The sequence below is a fragment of the Miscanthus floridulus genome, chromosome 16 (genome assembly GCF_019320115.1).
Source record: "Miscanthus floridulus cultivar M001 chromosome 16, ASM1932011v1, whole genome shotgun sequence".
NCBI classification, from domain to species: domain Eukaryota; kingdom Viridiplantae; phylum Streptophyta; class Magnoliopsida; order Poales; family Poaceae; genus Miscanthus; species Miscanthus floridulus.
Window position 1 is genome coordinate 2,786,193 of NC_089595.1, and position 17,453 is coordinate 2,803,645.

The window sequence follows — 17,453 nt, forward strand, 5'->3', positions numbered from 1 at the left end:
GATCCCATCTTCCCGTTTTGAAATTTCTCCAGAATTACCATGAATCCCTGAATGCAACATATAAACTGTGCACTAGCTAACTAATACTTTAAAAGAAAACTGAAGCATCCTTTTTTTGTGGAGTGGTAGACTCGTAATCAGTAAAACGTCTAGACTGGCCGGGTCTTCGTTAATCGTTTGTGTTTTGTCGCTACAGAACTAAACGTGCTTATACGGACTCCTGAACCCTGATAGACTCATGCGTTCGAAATGTATGTAAATCTCAAACCCAACAATCCAAGGTTCTACAGAGCAAACTCTGCCAAATGTTCGAATGTCTGTTTTCTGCATTTACAACTGTTACAACAGTGTTCGGTATACATGTAAGATAAAATATTCATGGCAAGAACAAACAAATAGCAAATGCCTTGCCCAGGTTACAACAGCTCAGTCCGCATATCCTAAAAACAGTGACAAACTGACAGTGCAACGGTACAATCAAACAGCACTATGTACACATCAACCAGTGTGTGTTTCTTGCCCACGCAAGGCTCAGACATAATACATGTCAGTGAAGCAAACTGAATCGAATTGCGTCCTGTTGGTCGATTCATGGTGTCAGCTCTTAAGATCCTCTTCGAGCTCGTCAAACTCCCACCCGCTGATCTCCTCACCTGAGTACTCTTTGTCCTCTTTCCCGAGCTCTGATCCCAGGGTTGCAAGCTCCGCATCTGAATTGAAATGCTGCTCGGGTTTCATGGGAGATTTCGGTGAGTCGACGTGTGCAGCTTTCGGGGTAGAAGGTGCCTGAAGAGGTGAAGGACTCAGTTTGGATCCCTCAACAGGTAGTGGCTTTGCTTGCTCAGATTCTATGCTTAGTGTTGGCCTTTCTATAGATTCAAACGATTCCCTCATTTTCTCAATCTCCTCAATTAAGCTCTTGACCTCTGGGTCATCTCTCCTGAATAACCATGTGGAGTCACAAGGAGTAAGATCACGTTGGTGCAAACTTGAAATAACCCACCAAATACAGAACATCAGAAACAGATGGTACCTTGAATTAGCCCCTTGCTCAGAATAAAACAACTTCTTTATGTGATCAACTATGCTGAACACAATTATAATCTGAAAATTTTGTAAATATCATCAGACAGTGTGGTCTAGTTTTTCTAAGGGAGGAGGCCAAACAAGTTTATAAGCTATAAAACTAAAGAGTGTCTTTAGTTAAATAATACATATGGCGACTGATAGATGTCACTTTGACTTTGGATTCTCCTTCAAATATATCAAATCATGTTATGTAAAGAAGTGAGAATGAACAGGAACTATGAGACCAGGTTAAGCAAGGTGACTGAGTATAACCTTCTTTTCTGTTTCTAGATATTCCTCTTCAAGGGATTTACGCGGATTTGTCCTCTCAGATGCTTCATCATCCCCATGTTCTTTTTCCTCTTTCCTACAAGGCAAGTAATAAAAACCGTAACTACCAAACGAATTGGACATCAAAGTACATGACTAAAAGAGGAAAAAGAATTGAAATACCTTGAGATTAAGATAGCCAAGTTATCGACATATGTTTTGATACTCTCAATCAATTGGCTTAGGACTTCCTGATAAATACAAATAAACACATAATTGTAACAGAGCAAAACAGGGATAGATAGTTGATACCATACTGCATGAATGCCTCTAGCGGACATGAATAACAAATTTCACTTACCTTGAATGCTGAAAGATGATGCTTTGTCAACTTTAGAAAATCACTCACACATTTCTCCAGCTCATCACTGAGAAGGCCAACATATTACAAATGTAAAACAAGGTGAGCACATAAGTTCATCCAGAGTAGTTTGCATAGTGGAACTGTTCAACTAAAGACAAGTAACAAATAAGGTAATAACCACAAAGCCATACAGGAAAAACTGCCATACCATGTTTTCTTGTCCTTCTGTTCATTGTATGAGGACTGGAGCTTCCACGAGCCCTCGAGGAAACTGATCCAGATCTTGACAACATTGGATTCCACATTACGTAAGGCGATGGATTTCGAGAGGTCATCCTCCTAAATTGATTTGGAAAGAAAATGCAACAACCACCATCTTGAGAAACAAATATGATGGAAAAGAATCAACACGCCACAAGTTGAAAAGGTATCATGGGAGAAAGACAGCAATGCACAGTTCTTAGAATATTATTCAAATAAGACAATCAACCACAAAAAGTAAACACCGGCACCTTTTTTTTCAAGCTAAATATGATTTGATTGTTTGCTTCGTCAAATTGGTGCCTCTCTTCCCTAGTTTGCTTGAGCCGTCCAGCAGCAGCATTTAGTGATATATTGACCTGCAAAGGAGGAATACTGTTACAAAAGGACATAGTTCAACAGAATTATCAAAGTGAACTTGTCAAATTTTGCAGAGCAGTTAAAGAGAAACAATACATTAGTCTGGTGATTTTTTTGTAACCTCTCCATCAAGTGTAAATAATGTAATTAGAATGGGATAATGCCACGTGCAGTACAACTAACTGACCTATCATGAGGGTATTCCTATTTTGAGTTTAATGGCTCTTCTATTCAGAAAAGAACTAGACATTTCTTAGATAGAGAGACAAAAGAACAGCTCTTGTGCCCAGATTATCAAATTCTGTGTCGCCAATTGAATGTCTTGGCAATCCATTGCAGGATTCGCAGCTTGCATTTGAGAACAGGGATCTTTTCCCAGGGTCCTCTCATCATTAGTCACAATTAATTACCAATGAACCAATATAATCATATCAATAGTTTGGTGAGAGTTCAAAGTTCAGACAAGATTTCATACAACAATATAATACCAATAGATTGGTGAGAGTTCAAAGTTCAAACAACATTTCATACAACAATATAAGTCCAATATTCTCAACATGATGTTAAATACCAGTAGGTCATAGATGGCAAGGCATTTGAATACTCCTACACAATGAAACTACACAACACATATCTTCACAAAATCTTACAAATTACAACAAGGAAAAAGATACCTTTTTCAGCTGTGCCTCAAGCTCATCTCTTTGCTTTTCCAAATCAGTAATCTCATCAAGCAATTCCTTTATCAGGCAAAGAAAGTAAAATAAGGACACCTTATTTGATTACACTATAAACAGGCTTGGAGACAGAAATAAACACTAAAGCATATGCATGTTTGTTACATCGTAATAGTATACATGCAATATTATTTGCAAAGAAAATTTGATATTGTGCAGGTGGACATGTGTGCTGAGACCTAACAGAATCAAAATAAGTATGCATAACTGCTTTCATATTACCCTATAGCATAAAATGGGTACAAGAAGCTACAGATATGATTCAACAGATGCATGGCATTTGATATATCTAAAGTTCTAAACCAGGGTCCTGTTTTGAAAGTAAAGCATTTTCTGTGAATGTGTGATTTCCTATGAAATTCCCTATCAGTTGAGTCCTATGCTCCAAAAGGAACTTCTGTTGATTTCCACTATTTTTGAAGTCCCAAAAGTGCATCAATGCCTTCCAGATCTGTGTGTAAAATAGCTAGCACCCTACCTTTTCAGCAGCACTGACTTCATTCTCTTTTTTCACACGAAAGTTGAGAGCATCTTCTTTCTGACGCCTGGTAAAAGATCAATTGAAAAATCACATCAAGTTGCCGGTAACATGACTTGGATATCTCAGATTTTCAAAGAAAAATGGGTTTATAAAATTACAGAAAAAGATAATTGGAACTACACAAGGACACTTTCGTAGAAAGTTAGCAGCAGACAAAAAATGGTGAAGACTGAAGAGATTATGTATAATCAGCAAACTATCATATATACAAATATAAGTTGTTAATTGCAATTACCAAGTGTTGAAAAGTCCAGATACCACCAGAAACCAATAAAAAAAAGAATGTGCTAGTTCTGAGACTCAGGTGAGTATGGCACATTACAAATTCAGTAATTCACAATGTCAAAGCAATCATAATGTAGTAGTTTTTTTCATCATGGTGCATTGACACACAAAAAAAATTAACTGATTTTCAACTGAGTCTTGATGATAAAAAGAAATTGTCAGCATGAATATATAACAACGGAGAAAGAGTTTCAACCAAAGAATAAAAACAAAGCAAACATCCAAGAATGAAATATATTCTGTTCACATGATATTGTGCAAGTGCCATAACAAAATATTTCATACAGGAAAAAAAATCAGAGGAAGAACCTGTGCTCCAAAATACGCTGTTCTGCTTTGGAGGATGAACTTGCCAGGGAATCTGCCAAAACCTTTAGTTTATCCACCTGATAATTTGTGAGTGCTGTTAGCATTGCAGACCATGGATATGCAGTCATAAACAGAGTATATTATGAGGAGCTACTAGAATAATTAGGTAGACCTGAAAGTCTTACAGCAACCAACAGCCACCAAAAAGTAAAAAAACTAGACAAAGCTATGAGCCACATAAACTCTACCCATGTGAAGCTACCTAAGAATAGATCCTTTTTTTCTCAAAAATGCAGGACACTGTGTTTCATTTCATTATGGAAGAGACAAAGTACGGATCACCAGTCCCAGTCCATATGAACCGGACCAGAACATTATAATGAACTCAAGAAGTCCCAGTCCATAAGATCACCAGCAGCTCCAGAAGCTCTCCTTCAGCTAGCCAAGGGACCCCTCTGTTAGTCGCTGAATTCTTACTCTTGGTAGTAGCAGAATTCTTACTCTCATGGAGAGAGGATGACACTAGGAGTTGGGGCAATTTTCTGGTTTATTTCTCGATGCCATGCCAACCTGAGGGGTTGGGGGTACATATTTATAGGCTGCTAGCCAGCCAAGCATAGTCTAAGATGCTAGTCTAAGATGCTGTCCTAGATGCTAAGATGCTGTCCTCTAAGATGCTGTCCTCTAGTCTAAGATGCTGTCCTCTAAGATGTTGTCCTCTAGTCTAAGATGCTGTCCTAAAAACAGAAAACAGACCATGCAGCCACAAGGACCATGTGAGCAGCACAGCCCCACAAAGACCAGCCACACATGAGACTTATCCATCACCCTCTCCCCTCCACTGAACTCAATACCGAGACCACACTAGGGACAGTTCCATTGAAGACACAAGTGGCTTTTGTCAATCTTTTTTTTAAGTCTGCCAATTATGTTATCAAAAGTAGGAGTCATCACATAATCAATAAAAGTATCAGCAGGAAACTGCACGCTCCTATTATTATCATATCTTCTATGGAGGCCTGAAGTCCACACTTCTTAAGAAGTCAGATTCTAAGAAGATCACTGAAGATTTACAGCTAACAATCCAGAGCCTTTCCACTAAAGTAAAGGGGTGCTTTTACACTAAAAACAACTGAAAACATAGGATAAGCAAAAGAAAGTTCGAATAAATGTAATAAACTCCTCAATAACCTAATGCTTGCGATGATTAATAGACAAAATTACACTCCATAACAATTCAAGGGACCACAAGTCAAAACTGAAAAAATCTAAAGATAAAATACGAACATGCCTTCTGAGAATGAATCTCCAGGGAGTCACCAGGAGTGATTGATTTCTTCTTCAGCAGAAGTTCTTCAACTCTAGAGCATAAACGGAGTTCACTAAGTGCTTCTTTGAAGGCCTGGAGAATACAGAGATCATAATCATCTGCTTTTAGACCTTAAAAGGAAATATCACTACAACAGCAGAAGAAATTAAAACAGATTAATGAACACTTCAATCACAAATTCAGATACTAGGCAGTGAGTAGGTGTATCATATGGATGCATACAAAGAAACGCTTAAATTTAAGAAACTTGTAGTTGTATGATAGTACTTCTAACGACAAATCTACATGTGATTTTCATGTTTTCCAACTAATTTCCAGAAATGTATACCAAATTTAGAAAGTTTCGCCACATGTATGTCCAAAATAAGAAGCACCAGATGTAACGGAACAAGTAGGTATTACCTCAAGATTTGCAACAGCAATCTTATCTGATGTTTTATCTTGATCTTCAGTTGATTGAGATCGTGATTTCTGCTTCTCGTCTAGTTTTCTCTGCAATTCTAGGGTTTCAGCATCTATCCTGAAATAAAATATAAGCTGCAGAATAAGCTAATGTACCCTGAAACCATAGACAAAAGCATATCTCAAAGTATTTAGCCTCTTGCTGTTGCAGAATGCACAACTCTTTTTGATACAGTCCATGATATTTGATATTTCAGAGATTTGGTAGAGGCCTTCAGGTATGGTTATTGTTTAGGTTGTACACTTGATTCCTTTGTTGTGATTAGTTTCCAAGAAAATTAAGGCATAGTATTCCAACATAAAGTACTTGTAATTAAGCTACAGAAGAAGCTGCAACTACTCATTATAACATATTCACAAGTAATTAGCAGATTCTATCACCTCACAATGTCAGCATTTCTCTTTAGTCCTGAAATGATACTTTGGGCATACTCAAGCAGCTCTTCACGCTTCACCTGTTCACACAGATACAATGACCCATTTGACACTTTACAAGATCAAAAGAATAAAATAAAATAAAACATAACTATATGTGCATGTGCATCTCAGGAAATGTTTCACAAACCATACCCCACAGAAACATGTATCTATTTTAGCTTAAGTCCTTTACAAACAGTATCCCGAAATTTCTCCAGTCTTTCCCAGAAACACTGAAACCATAAACCATATAGGCACTACATTTGCTTCACCGTTTTTGAAGCATGAGGATTTGAAGCCCAGCTATGAGGATTGAGAAAGACCAGTTGAGAACCATATTTATATCAGACATTAGAGACTCGGTTGATGTATGGCCAGTTGGCCACAGATCAAAAATATCGAGAGTAAATGAGGGCCCCAAGTCTAGATAAAAACAATCACATAACTAAATCTAAATTCTAAAGTAATAATACAGTAACCTCAAAACCAGAGTATCTATTAGTCTCTAGTCTTGACCAAAATCAATATGGTATTAAACCTTGACTAGTGTATCTTAAAACTAACTTCAATTTCAAGAAAAGGCAAGTGCAGGTGTTAAGAGTATGCAAACACTTATTTTTGAAAAAATGTATATAATTAGGCAAACTCCGCCTATGGTGGGGCGCCTTTGGTGTCCCAGCATAGCAGGTCCCAAGCCCTGGTAAAGGAGGAGGGTTGTGTTAGGCGTGGCGAGCCAATGTAAAAATTTAGCCACTTTAATGGAGATGAAACCCGAAAGAAAATCGTTGGGGCGTAACCCTCTTAGCGACGCGCCATATCGGAACCCGGGTATGGTGTTAAATGGGCAAGGGCCGGGTCGTCACCCCCGTGACGCGCCATGTCGTGATCTGGGCATGGTGTCAAGTGACCAAGGATCGGGTCGTCGCTTCCTTAGTGGCGCGCTACATCGGCGCCCGGGTGTAGTGAAAAATGAGCAAGGGTCTTCGCATCTGAGTCGACGGGTGCGAAGGGTAAGGAAGCTAGTCGAACCAACTAGGATCCGTTTAGGTAGTTGGAATGTAGGGTCACTTACAGGTAAGTTAAGAGAATTAGTTGATACCGCGACTAGGAAGCGTGTAAATATATTATGCGTTCAAGAGACTAAATGAAAGGATCAGAAGGCGAAGGAGGTGGACAATACAGGTTTCAAGCTTTGGTACACAGGGACAGTCGCGAATAGAAATGGAGTAGGAGTTTTGATTGATAAGAGCCTCAAGAATGGTGTAGTGGGAGTGAGAAGGCAAGGAGATAGGATTATCTTAGTCAAGCTTGTCGTTGGTGATATGGTCTTGAACGTAATTAGTGCGTATGCCCCCCAAGTAGGCCTCGATGAGAGTGCTAAGAGACAGTTCTGGGAAGACTTAGATGGCCTGGTTAGAGCTATACCTAGTAGTGAGAAGCTTTTTATAGGAGGAGATCTTAATGGGCATGTAGGTGCTACAAGCGCAGGTTTTGAGGCAGTTCATGGAGGTTTTGGGTATGGTAGTAGGAATCAGGAGGGGGAGGAAGTTCTGGACTTCGCGGTAGCTTTTGACCTAATGATAGCCAACACTTTCTTTAGAAAGAGAGAATCTCATCTAGTGACCTTCAGTAGCGGACAACACTATAGCCAGATTGACTTTGTCCTCGCAAGAAGAAAGGACAAACGAGCATGCTTGGATTGCAAGGTGATACCAGGGGAGTGTGTTGTTTCTCAACATAAGCTTTTGGTGGTAGATTTTCGTTTTCAGGTGCGTGCCCGTAGGGATAAACAAGCTAAGATTGAAAGAACAAAGTGGTGGAAACTGAAAGGGGAGACGTCAGAAGTATTTAGGGAAAGGGTTATCAAAGAGGGCTCTTGGAAGGAAGAAGACAACATAAACAACATGTGGGACAAGATGGCAACCAACATTTGGAAGGTAGCCTCAGAGGTGTGTGGAGTAACCAAAGGAAGGGGACGCGAGGCTAAAGATACTTGGTGGTGGAATGAGGAAGTCCAAAGGGCTATTAAGGAGAAGAAAGAATGCTATAGACGCTTGTACCATGACAGGAGTGTGGACAACATAGAGAAGTACAAGGTGGCAAAGAAGACTGCAAAGCGAGCTGTAAGTGTGGCAAAGGGTAGAGCGTACGAGGATCTTTACCAACATTTGAGTACGAAGGAAGGAGAGAAGGACATTTATATGATGGCTAGGGTTCGTGAGAGAAAGACACGGGACTTCAACCAAGTTAAGTGCATTAAGGATGAAAGGGAGCATCTCTTGGTGAAAGAGGATGAGATCCGACATCGATGGCAAGAGTATTTTGACAAATTGTTCAATGGTGAGAATATGGACACAACCTTTCAGTTGGATGACTCTTTTGATGACACCAATAGGCGCTTTGTGCGGAGAATCCAAGAATCTGAGGTCAGAGAGGCGTTGAAAAGGATGAAAGGAGGTAAGGCGATGGGACCGGATGGTATCCCAATCGAGGTGTGGAGATGCCTCGGGGACATAGCTATAGTATGGCTAACCAAGCTGTTCAACCATATTTTTCGATCGAACAAGATGCCTGATGAGTGGAGGAGAAGTATATTGGTACCGATCTACAAGAATAAAGGGGATATTCAAAGTTGTACGAATTACCGGGGAATTAAGTTGATGAGCCATACTATGAAGCTATGGGAGAGAGTTATCGAGCATCGCTTGAGAGCAATAACGCGGGTCTCTATGAACCAATTTGGTTTCATGCCCGGAAGGTCAACCATGGAAGCCATTTTCTTAGTAAGACAAGTTATGGAGCGGTATAGAGAGAAGAAGAAGGACCTACACATGATTTTTATTGACTTGGAGAAGGCTTATGATAAAATACCAAGGAATGTTATGTGGTGGGCTTTGGACAAACATAAAGTCCCAACGAAGTACGTCGGGCTCATTAAGGACATGTACAACAATGTTGTGACTAGAGTTCGAACAAGTGATGGAGACACGGATGACTTCCCGATTAGGATAGGACTACATCAAGGGTCAGCTTTGAGCCCTTATTTGTTTGCTTTAGTGATGGATGAGGTCACAAGGGACATACAAGGGGACATCCCTTGGTGTATGCTTTTCGCGGACGATGTAGTGCTAGTTGATGAAAGCCGGACAGGAGTGAATCTGAAACTGGAGTTATGGCGGGAGACTTTGGAGTCCAAAGGTTTTAGACTCAGTAGAACTAAAACTGAGTATATGAGATGTGACTTCGGCACTACTACTCGGGAGGAGAAAGATGTTAGTTTGGAAGGTCAAGTAGTACCTAGGAAGGATACCTTTCGATATTTAGAATCAATGCTACAGAGGGACGGGGATATTGATGAAGATGTTAGCCATAGAATCAAAGCAGGGTGGATGAAGTGGCGGCAAACGTCTGGTGTCCTATGTGACAAAAGGGTACCACAGAAGCTAAAAGGCGAGTTTTATAGGATGACGATTAGACCTGCTTTGTTGTATGGTGCAGAATGTTGGCCTACGAAAAGACGACATGTTCAACAGCTAAGTGTCGCGGAAATGCATATGTTGCGTTGGATTTGCGGTCATACAAGAAGGGATCGAGTTCGGAACGATGATATACGTGAGAGATTAGGGGTAACGCCAATTGAAGAAAAGCTTGTCCAACACCGGTTGAGATGGTTTGGACATGTGCAACGGAGACCTCTAGATGCACCGGTGCGTAGTGGAATTCTAAGTCAGGATAGTAACGTGAAGAGAGGCAGAGGAAGACCGAAGTTGACTTGGGTAGAGGCAATAAAAGGAGACTTGAAAGGATGGAATATACCCAAAGACTTAGCCTTAGATAGGAGTGCTTGGAAGACAGCTATTCACGTGCCTGAACCTTGATTGCTTCTGATGGGTTTCAACTCTAGCTTACCCCAACTTGTTTGGGACTTAAAGGCTTTGTTGTTGTTGTTGTTGTTGTATATAATTAGGCAGCTATTTTGGGAGAAAATAAAACACAGGTTGTCACTCCTGCATTCAAGACTCAAAAACATGGATGACATAAATGGACCAAAAAGCAAAAAAGCTAAAAAAACTCAGGTCTAAGGAGAAAAGCTCCATCTAATGGTTGTATCCCACAATGGTACAGTTAGGTAACTAAGTAGCAGAAATATCTATAATTATTAGATACTGCTAGTTTCAACAATTAGAAAACATACGTTAATGTCATGATTTTTTTCTAAAGACAACAGATTCTCCTAAACACAAACCAAAAGCATACCAGGACTTCATCTTTGTATTCTGAAAATGCCTTGGACATGTCTTGTACATTACTCATGATTTCTTTGTTCACTTCTTTCCCTCCAGTAAGGCTTATGCTGCAGGAATCAACAGAATTTCAATTTTTGATACAGTAATTTACAAAATATTCACTGATCAGAGAAGATTCAACTGGAACGTAAGGCGCATGGAGTACTTGAGATTGTAGTATTATAAAATGCATGGAAAAACTATAGCCATCAGTTAATGTTACTGAGTCTTACTTCAACAAATAAGGGTTTAGGCCTTTGTTAGGGCATGTAATTTCAGCAGAACGTTAACTAGGCAAGGTGCGTGAAGTACTTGAGATTGCAGTATTATAAAATGCATGGAAAAACTATAGCCATCAGTTAATGTTACTGAGTCTTACTTCAACAAATAAGGGTTTAGGCCTTTGTTAGGGCATGTAATTTCAGCAGAATGTTAACCAGGCAAGCTTATTTGCCCATTTTTAAATGGTGAACCCACTGTAATCTTGGAAAAAGAGAATGAGGATGTAAAATCAACCATTTGTTAAGATCCTATCAAAAAAGAAACCAGTACAATCATTGCTGCAAGTCAGCATATATACAAAAATCCATACAGAGGGCAGATCAAAAAATTGTCAAGGCAAATGAAACAGTCAATCAAGATGTGCCGATGTGGGAATTGCTAATATATAAGTGCAAGTCTTCTATGTTTTTGAATCTCATGAAAATAATACTACCAGTCTGCCATGCTATTCCATAAAAAAAAAAAGTTTGAATCATTCATTCAGATATTTAATCAATATAATGCTGAACAAAGAAATATATGAATCTTGTCACTTTTGAAAGAAAAAACAAAGATAAACACATATCAAACAGGTGATTTCATATATACTCACCTGAATATTTCCAAAAGCAGTGAAACTTCCTCCTCAGAAGGAACTTCAAGAATCTTATTATACAAAAGATAATTAGTAGTTAGCAATAACCTAAGTGCGAATAAACAATAGCAACGTTGCTAGGAGAGAATAGTTCAACTAACTTACCATAGACAGTGTAATACCTTCAAGTGCTTGGCTGTACAAGAATACGTCACGGAAATTCATAGGTGCTCCATCAATATCAGCCTCATAGAACAAAACCTGCTTCCAAATTTTCATTTTAAGGAGGACATGTGTACTGAGAAAGTCTACAACAGCTAAGATATGTACAAGCAACTGGAGAAAACTCAACAGTATCAAATAACTATGTGAAATAAGCAGTCATGAGATTGAATTTGTGAGTATGTAAACTCACCATTGGTGCTTTCAAAGTGTCCATTTCACTCGAAGGATCATGAGCTTCAGAAGCCTTTAAATCGGAACCTCCATGTTCAGCATCAACATCTTGCAATGCTCCCAACCAACGTTTTAACAATTCAATTCTTTCACCCCCATGGCATGACACTGCGGCCTCTTCCAATCGTGCTACCGTTTTCTTGAAACTTTTATAGTTCTGAGCGCCCTGCAGATCACCCAGTAACAGAACCAAATTAGACCAGAGGAGGCCGTCAAGGACTCATCAATGGTCCATCTATGCTACACTTGGACAAGAATTATTAACTTATACTCTCCCTTCCTCAGTATGCCAATGATTCCATGTCTCACAACACAGCCACAGGAAATTACAGCATAAGCATAAAATCATCTCACTCTGAACATATATGATAGATCTATGAACTGTGATAAAACCAGGACTAAAATGCCAATTTATCATTTCAAAGTTTATGTGATCTTCCACCCATACATAAATAATGGAGTATAAAATGACACAGCCCCTCATCAAGTACTTCAGTAGCACAAGCAAGAAAGGGGCATTTTCGACACACTGAAGCACCCCGAACTTCAGTTCGAAGCAGAGCAACATTGGGGCACTGGCCGCCGTAGTCACCACCGCACCAACTGAAGCTCCAATTTACAACTTAAGAGCTAACGACAACGCATTCGCGTGCAGTTTCAACCAATTCGCCCCTCGAAGCTAATAGAGCCATGTCCAATTCTCGCCCCAGACCTGCCCCGCATTCAGATTTGGGCAAGCAGAAGGGGACGCCTAGTGGGAGCGCTAACAGAGGGGAGGGGAGCAATCTCACCATGCGGTCGTGGAGGATGTCCGCGACGGCCTGGCCGGCGTGGTGCGCGACGGCATCGGCGTACCCCTTGACCGCGCGGGCGACGCCGCTGCGGCCGCCGGCCTCCACTGCCCGGCTCACCGCGCTGCGCAGCCACGACGACATCTCAGCGACCTTGCGGGGCGGCCTACAGCTAGGGCTTGGGGTTTTTTTGGATTTGGAAGGCACCGACCACGGCGACGCGGGCGAAGACCAGTGGAGTGGAGAATGCGTCGAGAGGGGAGGTGGTGTGTCAGCGACGTGCTCTTCGATTTGGAGCCTGTTCGTTTGGTCGTAAAAGATACTAAATTTTCAGCTAGAATAGTATTTTTCTCTCATACCAAACTAGTCAACAGTAAATAATTCATGATCGTTTACGGCCTGCCGAACAGGCTGTTGGATGTTGTGTGGGCCCTGCTACCATTTCACCCTGCAATTTGTCTGGCCTTTTTTTTTCACCTTTTCGTTCATTCAAAAAAATCGTGTAGTTGACCCTTTTCAATGAAAAAAATTGGTATCGTTCACTCTTGAATCTCAGACTAAAGCCATGTGATTGGGCTGCATGCCTCGATCCTAAGAAACCTTTAAACTTACTCCCTCGTAAGTCATTTTGACTTTTTTTAATTTATACTAATTTTTACTATACATTTAAACATAGTATATCTAGATGCATAATAAAAGCTATATATCTTTAAAAAATCAAAATAATTTTTAATTTAGAATGGATGGAGTAGTATTCTAAATTGGATCTTTGTTTGGATGAAATTACAAGGCTAATGTTGCTCAATATTTGCGCCAAAAAAGTTGTTTCATTTCCAAGCTAGATTTTATCTCTTTATAATTTTTATTTTTTCAAACTAGATTTAAGATGAAATAAGTAGTGTCATCCTCAAACATTCAATTTTGTAAAATTTCATTTTCTACTTCAAGTTCATCCCTGCTCCAATGTGATAGACTATTTTGATCGCACTAAGCTAGCATGCATGTGTCTATGGGACTACAACACTTCTATGTACACCATGCCTTATTAGAGTGCTTTGTGTCTACGCTACACATCGTTTGCTTCAACTCTACCATTCCTGCCATACCGGTGGGTGAGGTCATTATATACGCACCTATCCCATTCATCCTCCACACACACCGTCCCTCATCATCATTCTCCCTCTTTTCTCTCGTTACGTTACATCTTCTTAATGTCCTGATAGATCGTTGAGTGATCAGATGCAGCAGGGGTAGGTACCTCCAGTAAGGTAGTCATCTCATCTAGTGGGCCCCTTCCTTGTCTCGATGGCTGAGGCTCCTCAGAATTGGCGTCCTTCTTCATTGGACATGAAGCATGGAGATGGTAAAAGGATCTAGATGGCTAGCAGGTGGAAGATCCTAATGGCTAGAGGGGGGTGAATAGCCTATTAAAATTTTCTACAACGACACTTAGCAAACTGGTTAGACAAATATGAGGCGAAGCGAGTGTTGCGCTAGCCTACTAAAAATATAAGCCACCTAACACAATTCTAGTTTATATAGTCTCTATCCACACAATGGCTATGTCACTACACTAAGTTAGTGTGCTCTCAAAGGCTAACTAAAGAGCCACACTAACCAAACTAAAAAACTCTCACGACTAGCTACACTAAAGAGCTTGACAACTAGTTTGCGATAATGTAAAGAGAGAGTGAGCAATATGGTTATACCGCCGAGTCGAGAAATGAACCGATCAATCACAAGAATAAATACCAATAAAAACTAATCACCTCGAAATCAAATGATTACACAATGATTTTTACCAAGGTTCACTTATTTGCCGGTAAGCTAGTACTCGTTGTGGCGATTCACTCACTTGGAGGTTCACGTGCTAATTGGCATCACACGTCAAACCCTTAATAGAGTGCCGCACAACCAACACAAGATGAGGATCACACAAGCCACGAGCAATTTACTAGAGTACCTTTTGGCTCTCCGCTGGGGAAAGGTCAAGAACCCCTCACAATCACCACGATCGGAGCCGGAGACAATCACCAACCTCCGCTCGACGATCATTGCTGCTCCAAGCCGTCTAGGTGGGGGCAACCATCAAGAATAACAAGCGAATCCCACAGCGAAACATGAACACCAAGTGCCTCTAGATGTAAACACTCAAGCAATGCACTTGGATTCTCTCCCAATCTCACAAAGATGATGAATCAATGATGGAGATGAGTGGGAGGGCTTTGGCTAAGCTCACAAGGTTGCTATGTCAATGCAAATGGCCAAGAGAGTGAGCTAGAGCCGGTAATGGGGCTTAAATAGAGAGCCCCCATGAATAGAGTCGTTGGCTCTCTGTACCCTAAAAAGTCGGGGCGATCAGACGCCCAGGTCAGATCGATCGGACGCAGGACCCCAGCGTTCGGTCGCTTGATGCTTGCCACGTGTCTCCTCTTTTGAATCTCCACCACGTAACCTCAACGGTCATCAGTGCATTTAAGTAGTGACCGGACACGCTGCTCAAAGTGACCGGACGCAGGACCTCAGCGTCCAGTCATTTCCAGTAAGGTTCCAGTCACGACCGGACGCGTCCAATTATAAGCGACCGGACGTAGACCAGCCAGAGTCTGGTCGTTTCCAGAGAGCTTCTCGAACCTCTATTTTGCGACCGGACACGTCCGCTCCTATACGACCGGACGTAGCACCTAAGTCCGGTCATTCTCCAACTGCCACGTGTCACAGATGTTCCTCATGCTACCACGTTAGCGTACGTCAGCACTGACCAGATGCAGGCCCTGAGCGTCCGGTCACTCTTCGTGCCAGCGTCCGGTCATGAGACCGAGATTGCACGCTCACAGCTACTACTGACCGGACGTAGGGTCAGAGTCTGATCACTGCGTGACCAGCATTCGGTGCACTCTGTGAAACCCTATCTTTTCTGTATAGGGCACCGATAGCACCATCGGGCTGTCCGTACTCTACGGGCGGACACTCCGCCGGTGAAGTTTTGAACCCTTGCTCCAAAGTGATAAACACAATGTGTATCGCCTTCTATGCATGTGTGTTATCGTATTTTCACAATCATTTTTAAGGGTGTTAGCACTCCACTAGATCCTAAATGCATATGCAATGAGTTAGAGCATCTAGTGGCACTTTGATAATCGTATTTTGATACGATTTTCACCCCTCTTAATAGTACGACTATCGAACCTAAACGTGATCACACTCGCTAAGTGTCTTGATCACCAAAACAAAATGGCTCCTACCACTTATACCTTTGCCTTGAGCCTTTTGTTTTTCTCTTTCTTCTTTTCCAAGTCCAAGCACTTGATCATCACCATGGCATCACCATCATCATGTCATAATCTTCATTTGCTTCACCACTTAGAATGTGCTACCTATCTCATGATCACTTTGATAAACTAGGTTAGCACTTAGGGTTTCATCAATTCACCAAAACCAAACTAGAGCTTTCAGAGGGGCATAAATAACCTATAAAAATTTCTATAAAGTGCACAAACACTAGAGCAAGGTAGTTAGTAAAATAATAAATTCTAATAGCACTATTTGTACTAGCTTTAATTCAATAAGCAAGCCCATACACAGTACTAGTAGCAATTGAGTTCTACCCTAATTCACTTCACCAAACAAGAGCTACTAGCTACAAAACTACTCTAGCTAGTTTCACAAAAGAGCAACTAAACTAGCGACTCAACTAATTAGACTACAACTAGGCTAGAGAGCTTGAAGGGTCGAGATGGCGACTAGAGGGGGTGAATAGTCTTTTCTAAAACTTAATCGCGTTGGCTAACCGATACAAATGCGGAATTAAAACTATCGGTCTAGCCAAGACTATATCCCTCTATATATGTTCACAACACCTTACAAAGATAACAAATATGCAACAAAGGTGCCGGGCTAGCTAAAGCTTTCCTAACTAATTCTAGGAGCAAGGTCACACAAACCTATGTCACTAATACTTTATGCAATAAGGGAGCTCCTACACATGCTAGTAAGCAAAAGCACAAAGCTAACTAAGCTCACTAGCAATGCCCAATAACAAGGCAACCAATGCCTAATTAGAGAGCGCAAATACTTAGCTACACAAACTAAGCAATGTAACTAACAAGGTTACTCAAACCAAATTAGCCACGCAAGAGAGTTACTTCTATGCTACACAAGCAAGAAGGTAATTAGCAAGCTACACAAGCTATCTAATTACAAGAGCAACTACACAAGCCTAATATATATGAAAGTAATAACAAGCTTGTGTAATGGGGACGCAAACCAACGGGAAGACAAAGTTGACACGATGATTTTTCTCCCGAGGTTCACGTGTTTGCCAACACGCTAGTCCCTGTTGTGTCGACCGCTCACTTGGTGGTTCGACGGCTAATTAGCATCACCCGCTAAGCCCGCACGTCGGGCGTCGCAAGAACCTACCCCTTAGTGAGGGTAGCTCAATGACACGCTTTTACTAGAGTTGCTCTTCGCGGCTCCCGTGGGGTGAGCACAAGTACCCCTCACAAGCTCTTCTCCGGAGCCCCGCACAAGCTTCTTGCGGGCTTCGACGGAGACCACCACCAAGCCGTCTAGGAGGTGGCAACCTCCAAGAGTAACAAGCACCACCGGCTTGCAACACGACCACCTAGTGCCACTCGATGCAACCTCATGATGCAAT

At 41.2% G+C, this 17,453-nt stretch overlaps 1 protein-coding gene across 1 annotated transcript; it reads right to left on the bottom strand.

The window, feature by feature from the left end:
• Window positions 1–297: 297 nt before the first annotated feature.
• Window positions 298–13,064, bottom strand: LOC136512116 (uncharacterized). Its single transcript, XM_066506113.1, has 18 exons — window positions 12,794–13,064; window positions 11,962–12,168; window positions 11,712–11,807; window positions 11,565–11,617; window positions 10,662–10,758; window positions 6,369–6,442; window positions 5,928–6,045; window positions 5,487–5,597; window positions 4,196–4,272; window positions 3,539–3,605; window positions 2,998–3,063; window positions 2,215–2,322; window positions 1,911–2,041; window positions 1,700–1,766; window positions 1,522–1,589; window positions 1,342–1,435; window positions 1,034–1,104; window positions 298–940 (listed from the first exon to the last, which is right to left on the bottom strand). The coding sequence occupies exons 1-18, from the start codon at window positions 12,935–12,937 to the stop codon at window positions 598–600; spliced, it is 1,992 nt and encodes a 663-aa protein (XP_066362210.1). The 5' UTR covers window positions 12,938–13,064; the 3' UTR covers window positions 298–597.
• Window positions 13,065–17,453: the final 4,389 nt, after the last annotated feature.